At 45.0% G+C, this 7,914-nt stretch overlaps 1 protein-coding gene across 1 annotated transcript in view; it reads left to right on the top strand.

The window, feature by feature from the left end:
• Nucleotides 1–6,736, top strand: part of LOC123995909 (liprin-beta-1-like) — a 31,576-nt gene extending 24,840 nt beyond the window's left edge. The window contains exons 17-27 of the mRNA XM_046299571.1: nucleotides 362–506; nucleotides 715–834; nucleotides 1,036–1,186; nucleotides 3,000–3,111; nucleotides 3,201–3,289; nucleotides 3,494–3,616; nucleotides 3,808–3,933; nucleotides 4,077–4,265; nucleotides 4,549–4,707; nucleotides 4,955–5,020; nucleotides 5,617–6,736. Coding sequence (XP_046155527.1) covers nucleotides 362–506; nucleotides 715–834; nucleotides 1,036–1,186; nucleotides 3,000–3,111; nucleotides 3,201–3,289; nucleotides 3,494–3,616; nucleotides 3,808–3,933; nucleotides 4,077–4,265; nucleotides 4,549–4,707; nucleotides 4,955–5,020; nucleotides 5,617–5,703 — 1,367 coding nt within the window. The 3' untranslated portion in view covers nucleotides 5,704–6,736. The remainder of the gene's footprint in view (nucleotides 1–361; nucleotides 507–714; nucleotides 835–1,035; nucleotides 1,187–2,999; nucleotides 3,112–3,200; nucleotides 3,290–3,493; nucleotides 3,617–3,807; nucleotides 3,934–4,076; nucleotides 4,266–4,548; nucleotides 4,708–4,954; nucleotides 5,021–5,616) is intronic.
• Nucleotides 6,737–7,914: the final 1,178 nt, after the last annotated feature.

Genomic DNA, 7,914 nt, shown 5'->3' on the forward strand with positions numbered 1-7,914 from the left:
CAGTTGTTCCTTATCCATGACATGACACCATCTGCAATGATGCCGCTTAACTCTGCTAGCTGTCCTTAAAGATGCGCCTCTGAGATTTGTCTTTTACTGTTGGAAGTCTATGAATTTGCATCAGCAGTTCATGCCAACCACTCCTTTGCATGTGCGGATCGAGTTGAGGTGCTTTTGAGTGGTTCTTGGCGTACTCCTGGTGGTGATGGTGGTGTTTAGTGGAAGATGTAGTCCAGAAGTGGTTGTGGTGGCCATTACAGCTGTAGTCCTTGGACAGTTTTGGCCTCCGGAGTTTCCTAAATAGTGGTGGATTGTCAGATGTCGGCTGTTGATCTAACAGGTGTTTGTGTTTTCAATCCAGCTGAGACCGAGTGTAATGGCACAGACCACTTGGACTTGGCTGGTGCCCCTCCAGACAAACCTCAGGGAGGAGACAGCAGCCAGACCCTACCTTCCTCACCAGAGGCCAAGAAGAAGTCCAGAGGCTTTAAGAAGTTCTTAGGCAGGTTGGTTAAAATGTTCTCATTATTCCCTAAGTTTAGGAGGTGAGGAGCTGGTATGCAAGGAATTTGGGAAAGATGAATTAAGATGGAGCAAGGGTTTTTAAATGAAACTATTGCTTTATTAACTGTAATACGAGGACAGAGGGTTTGCTGTAACACGAGCACAGAGCATGGCAGGATATTTAGGCGTGTTGTGTTCTGGCCCCTCTAGGCTGAAGAGAAGTCACTCCACCTCGCTAGACCTGGAGGAGACTGAGTTCAGGAGGGGAGGAGTCAGAGCCACGGCCGGCCCCCGACTGGGCTGGTCACGTGACCTGCAGCACAGCGCCAAGTATGTGAAGCACACCTCTTACACAGACAGTCTAGTATCGGTAACTAGAAACGTAGAGGAAGGGATCAGAAGTTTATTGGAACTAAGTCTACAGTATTACAGTTTTTGGATTTTGTGGTGTCAGAGGAGCAAATTGGAATAAATGATGTACTGTTTACCCTCTACGTTAAAGGTGAGTGTGCTCGCTCTCTCCCCCCTCAGGGATCTGGACGCTCCCTTTGCTCAGTGGAGTAAGGAGCAGGTGTGTGTGTGGCTGCAGGAGCAGGGCCTGGGGCTGCATGTGGCTCAAGCCCAGCAGTGGATCCGCTCAGGATTCACCCTGCTGCAGGCCTCCCAGCATGACCTGGAGAAGGTAGGACGGCTCAGTGGAGCTTCCAGGAGGCGTTTCGTGCATTCTGTGTTTAAGTTCTGTCGCTAGACATTTTAATGAAACCCACAATGTTAAAGCTTATAGTTGGTTAATGTTCACTTTGCTACATACAGTGGGACAAAAAAGTATTTAGTCAGCCACCAATTGTGCAAGTTCTCCCACTTAAAAAGATGAGATGCCTGTAATTTTCATCATAGGTACACTTCAACTATGACAGACAGAATGAGAAAAGAAATCCAGAAAATCACATTGTAGGATTTTTAATGAATTTATTTGCAAATGGTGGTGGAAAATACCTATTTGGTCAATAACAAAAGTTTCTTTGTCATTGCCAACAAAGGGTATATAACAGAGGTCAAATGTTTTCTGTAAGTCTTCACAAGGTTTTCACACACACTTGTTGGTATTTTGGCCCATTCCTCCATGCAGATCTCCTCTAGAGCAATGATGTTTTGGGGCTGTTGCTGGGCAACACAGACTCAACTACCTCCAAAGATTTTCTATGGGGTTGAGATCTGGAGACTGGCTAGGCCACTCCAGGACCTTGAAATGCTTCTTACGAAGCCATTCCTTCGTTGCCTGGGCGGTGTGTTTGGGATCATTGTCATGCTGAAAGACCCAGCCACGTTTCATCTTCAATGCCCTTGCTGATGGTTTTCACTCAAAATCTCACGATACATGGCCCCATTCATTCTTTCCTTTACACGGATCAGTCGTCCTGGTCCCTTTGCAGAAAAACAGCCCCAAAGCATGATGTTTCCACCCCCATGCTTCACAGTAGGTATGGTGTTCTTTGGATGCAACTCAGCATTCTTTGTCCTCCAAACACGACGAGTTGAGGTTTTACCAAAAAGTTATATTTTGGTTTCATCTGACCATATGACATTCTCTCAATCTTCTTCTGGATCATCCAAATACTCTCTAGCAAACTTCGGACGGGCCTGGACATGTACTGGATTAAGCAGGGGGACACGTCTGGCACTGCAGGATTTGAGTCCCTGGCGGCGTAGTGTTTTACTGATGGTAGGCTTTGTTACTTTGGTCCCAGCTCTCTGCAGGTCATTCACTAGGTCCCCCACGTGTGATTCTGGGATTTTTGTTCACCGTTCTTGTGATCATTTTGACCCCACAGGGTGAGATCTTGCGTGGAGCCCCAGATCGAGGGATATTGTCAGTGGTCTTGTATGTCTTCCATTTCCTAATAATTGCTCCCACAGTTGATTTCTTCAAACCAAGCTGCTTACTTAACTATTGCAGATTCAGTCTTCCCAGCCTGGTGCAGGTCTACAATTTTGTTTCTGGTGTCCCTTTGACAGCTCTTTGGTCTTGGCCATAGTGGAGTTTGGCGTGTGACTGTTTGAGGTTGTGGACAGGTGTCTCTTATACTGATAACAAGTTCAAACAGGTGCCATTAATACAGGTAACGAGTGGAGGACAGAGGAGCCTCTTAAAGAAGTTACAGGTCTGTGAGAGCCAGAAATCTTGCTTGTTTGTAGGTGACTAAATACTTATTTTCCACCATAATTTGCAAATAAATTCATAAAAAGATCCTAGAATGTGATTTTTTTTTGTATTTTTTTTCTCATTTTGTCTGTCATAGTTGAAGTGTACCTATGATGAAAACTACAGGCCTCGTCTTTTTAAGTGGGAGAACTTGCAGAATTTGGTGCCTGACTAAAACGTTTTTTGCCCCACTGTATGTCCTGACAAACATCTATTTTCTCCATCACGCTCTTCCTAACTGTACAGTATGTCAGATGTCTTAAACAACCCATACATGTTTCTGTGACAACAGGAGTTGGGGATCAAACAGCCCCTCCACAGGAAGAAGCTGCAGCTGGCTCTCCAGGCACTGGGATCAGAGGAGGATGTCAGCCAGGCCAAACTGGACCACAACTGGGTGACCAGTGAGTGAACACTGACCACCGCCTCAGAGTTAGCAATGAAGAATTGAATACCTTTCTGTTATTGATTGAGTTGTTTTGGTGTTTCTCAGGATGGCTTGATGACATTGGTCTGCCGCAGTATAAGAGCCAGTTTGATGAGGGGAGGGTCGATGGGCGAATGCTACACTACATGACTGTGGTGAGTGTTAAATTGCAATAGTCGGTCTAACGCGGCAAAAATGAATTACAATCAATGTCAGAGGGGATGAATAAAGTCTATTAAATAAAATAACATTTGTTTTTGTGTGATCATCTTTTCAATGTCTAGTGTCCTTTTATTTCCAATTGATTGACAGTAGACATTCTCCTGATAGAGATAAGTGTATGTGTATGTCCCCTTCAGGATGACCTGCTGTCTCTAAAAGTGGGCAGTGTTCTCCACCACCTCAGCATCAAGAGAGCCATCCAGGTCCTCCGGCTCAACTTCTACGAGCCCAACTGCCTCCGCCGACGGCCCTCTGACAGGGTACGGATTAGATACTACTAAATAAATAAAGTATCCCTCTTCCTCTCTCGTTCTTTCTGTCCCTGTGCGTTCATATCCATGTCCACTATACATGGCCTCTCACTACACCAGTTCAGTTACATTTCAGTGGTGTTATTCATGTAGGGAAAAGAGTTTTTATTAACACCAACTTTTAAAAAATGTCTCCCCAGAATAACATCACGCCAGCGGAGATCTCCCAGTGGACCAATCACAGAGTGATGGAGTGGCTGAGATCAGTGGACCTGGCTGAGTACGCTCCTAACCTGAGGGGCAGCGGTGTGCACGGGGGGGTCATGGTGAGAGGGGGGGGGGGTCTCTGTTTGAATTGGCTTGCCACTGACTCATTTCAGGAACACACACCTTCATCAGTGTATACATACATTGACTGCCTTTTGCCGGTGTATGTCTCACTCTTCATTTGCATCTCTCCTTGTCTCAGGTGCTGGAGCCTCGCTTCAACGTGGAGTCCCTAGCCCTCCTGCTCAACATCCCTCCCAACAAGACCCTGCTGCGCCGCCACCTGGCCACCCACTTCCACCTGCTCATCGGCTCCGCTGCCCAGCGCAGCAAACAGGAGTGTCTGGAGAACCCTGACTACACCCTGCTCACTGCCACCGCCAAGGTCAAGGTAGGGTCAACTCGCTGTCTGTGAGGCGGCATCTTGTTCGACATACAGAGCTTTAGGGATCAGTGTGGGTTTATTGTTCTGATCAGTGACCTTGGCTGTGTCCCTCCACTCTAAGTTGGCCTCATGACCACTTATGTGTGAATGGACTGGATAGGTTTGTGTCATGTCAGATCAGTGGTCAGCAGGAAAAGGAGACTAGGACAGACTGCTTTTTAACTCTGTCGGCACACAGACGTTTGTCCCCATTTGACCCACTCTCCCATCATCCTCTCTCTTCCTCCAGCCCAGAAAGCTGTCGTTCGGTGGCTTCGGGACCCTGCGTAAGAAGCGCCAGGAGGACAGCGAGGAGTACGTGTGCCCCATGGATGTGGAGATGCCCAAGAACAGCAACTTCCAGGGGGGCCTGAGGAGCTACGAGGACGACCTGGACCAGTTGGAGCAGGTAAGGGACTGTCATTATCCACTTCAGGGAATGTGTTACCTATATGGATATGGGTACTGTTATGGGCGTTTTAGTGTGGCTTTTGGGTGCCCCTTCCACTATTTAATAAGCATTAATGATCATGCTTTAGGTGAGGTTAGAGCACTCTAATGAACAGATGAGGGTGGAATGTGGTACCACAAGAGGATGGCTTGTTTACTTTTCATTTTCCATGTGAAGTGCTCTTGAACACTGTCTGTATTCCTAGATGGAAGACTCGGAAGGGGCTGTGAGGCAGATAGGAGCATTTTCTGAGGAAATTGACAACCTGACGGTAAGAAGTCATTGAAATGCTCACATGAGGCTTCCCAATTGGCGCAGCGGTCTAATGTACTGCATTACAGTGCTAGAGGTGTCGCTACAGACCTGGGTTGTATCACAACTGGCTGTGATCGGGAGTCCCATGGGGCAGTGCACAACTTGGCCCAGCGTCGTCCGGGTAAGGGGACAGTTTGGCCGGGGAGGGGGGCTTTACTTGGCTCATTGCGCTCTAGCAACTCCTTGTGGCGGGCTGGGTGCCTGCAGGCTGACCCTGGTCGTCAGTTCAACAGTGTTTCCTCTGACACACTGGTGTGGCTGGCTTCCGGGTTAAGCGGGTGGGTGTTAAGTGAGGTTTGGTGGATCATGTCTCGGAGGACACATGACTCAAACTTTGCTGCCCATTGGGGAGTTGCAGCGACGAGACAAGATCGAAAAAATAAGTAAAATACCCCCCCCACACACACACAATTTTTTTTCCCACATGATCACACATCAAATCACTTGACGAACCTCTCAGCAAGCTGTGCTGTAGCAAAACAGCCATGGCACTGTTATTGATCTCTTTGTTTTCCTGTGTGACTTCAGTGTGTTTTCTCCTGCTTGTTTCAGAGCATGCTGAAGGAAGATGAGTTCTTCAGCGAGGTCTCCTCTCGCTCCCCCGAGGCCAGTGTCACCGATGACGACTCCAACATGTGAAAGAAAGTCCCCGCCAATTAAATGTATTAACTTTAGATGACTGACGGGGTGCTGTTTTGCAGCCACCACACAGCCATTTTGCTACTCCTCCATTGTAAAAAAAAATGTTGGAAGTTATAGAAATGCAATGTCTACATTTGTTTTTGACAAGTATATTCTGTTAGACACCTAATAGAATAAATACCTAAATACATGTAATTTTGTCCTTTAACATTTTTGTGAAATGCTGTAGAATTCAATTCATTCCTATGGAGGAGTGCTCCTTCTGAGGAGTACCAATATGTCCATTTGCATAGCATCAGCAATCCAGGTTTTATACACATTGGTCCCTGCTGGTGTCGCCATGCCAACCTAATGAAGCGCTGTGACTGGCTCGCTTCTACAACCTGTGAGACCACTTATGCCCTTAGACTTAAGTTGTTGTCATTTCAACAATTTACGATCTCTCTCTGCATTCCCAAGTGAAGTTATACATGTGTATTTATTTAAGTTGTCGAAATGTAGTGCATGAATTGAGATTTCAACATAGGAGCATTTATTTTATACTTCATACTTTTGTTGTATTGCAGAACTGGTTTTTAGATATTTGTTTGAATATCCACAAATTAGTTCCTTACATGGTATGCCCTTGTCCCAACTTATTTTTGGAAGTAATTATTAGCCATTATATAACCTGAAAGATTGGTCAAGTTGCAGTGGGACATTTAGATCTGTCGTCAGACCACAGCAGGCTGGCTTAATCCAGAATTATAATTTCCTCTCATTTGATTCTCCTATCTGCATGTTTTGTTTGTGTCCCAAATTATTTCACTATTATCACTTTGGTTTGTCCTCCCATGTTGTTGAATTTGTCATAATATCCATGAATCTTAGGAACATTACATGGAAGCCAAACCTTCTAGATTGTAAACATCACCACAAAGTAATGATATCGTTCTGCAAGCCATAACCATACCAGTGAACACTGTAATGTACTGTTTCTATGCATCTTTTTTTGTAAAGAATTGTCAATAAAAACTAATATGGTAAAAAATGATGGGCTACATATAACTGTATATACTAGCCCAGGCATTCCCAAGCTGGGGTAGCACAATGCCGTAGGGGGTACGCCAAATATAAATGTGATTCACTTCTTAAATAATTTCTAAACATTTTCAAATGGTACATTTGTTTTCCAACGGGCTATAAATTTGGGTGATTTTTTTTTCTTTTTTCTTGCCTGAGTAGCCTCGTTTCACTGCCAAAAATACAATGAACCCATCTAGTGTTCAGTGAAATAACAATGTCAAATACTGGTGGCAGAATAATTAACATCCAATCACATTAACCGTTACTTTCTCACAGATAACCTTCACTCTTTCGCAAACATTTAGAAACAAAACATGCCAATTTGAAAAATAAGCAGAATTCGTTTATGGAGCGAGAATAAAGACGACTTTCGAGTAGTAAGACGTGTAAAAGCAACAAGCTAGAAGCGTCTTATATGGTGAGCTACCGCGTGACTAGGACAGGCAAACCACATACTATTGTGGAGAACTTAATTATTCCTGTTGCTGCGGATATGGCTGGGACAATGCCTTCATCAAACAACATTGTTTCCCGACGCATCAGTGACACGTCAAGAGATGTTTTGAAACAATTGCTGCTTTGCATACAAGCCAGGAATTAAATGCGTCACAGCTGGATGAGTCGACAGACGTGACGGGCCTGGCACAGCTGGTATATATATGTCCGTTACGTTTATGGGGGGTCAATTAAGGGACTCTCCGCAACTAGTTAATGTGCAGGACAAAATTGAGGCTATGATTAAGAAGCTCTTTTCTGTCTGCATTAACAAGGACAACACACAGGTCTTTCCATTATTGTAGGATTTTTTTTGTGTGCAAATAAACTCTAGCTTTATGGACAATGTCAAATGTGATATGGCAAAGCACCTGAGTGAGCTGGGTGCGCAATTACGCAGGTACTTTACTGAAACGGACGACACAAACAACTTGATTCGTTATCACTCTCATGCCCTGCCTCCAGTCCACTTACCAATATCTGAAAAAGAGAGCCTCGTTGAAATTTCAACAAGTGGTTCTATGAAAATGTAATCTAATCAGAAACCACTGCCCGATTTCTGGATAGGGCAGTGCTCAGAGTTTATTGCCTTGGCAAATCACGCTGTTAAGACTTTGCAACCACATACCTATGTGAGAGTGGATTCTC

This window comes from Oncorhynchus gorbuscha, linkage group LG14, assembly GCF_021184085.1.
Source record: "Oncorhynchus gorbuscha isolate QuinsamMale2020 ecotype Even-year linkage group LG14, OgorEven_v1.0, whole genome shotgun sequence".
NCBI lineage: Eukaryota > Metazoa > Chordata > Actinopteri > Salmoniformes > Salmonidae > Oncorhynchus > Oncorhynchus gorbuscha.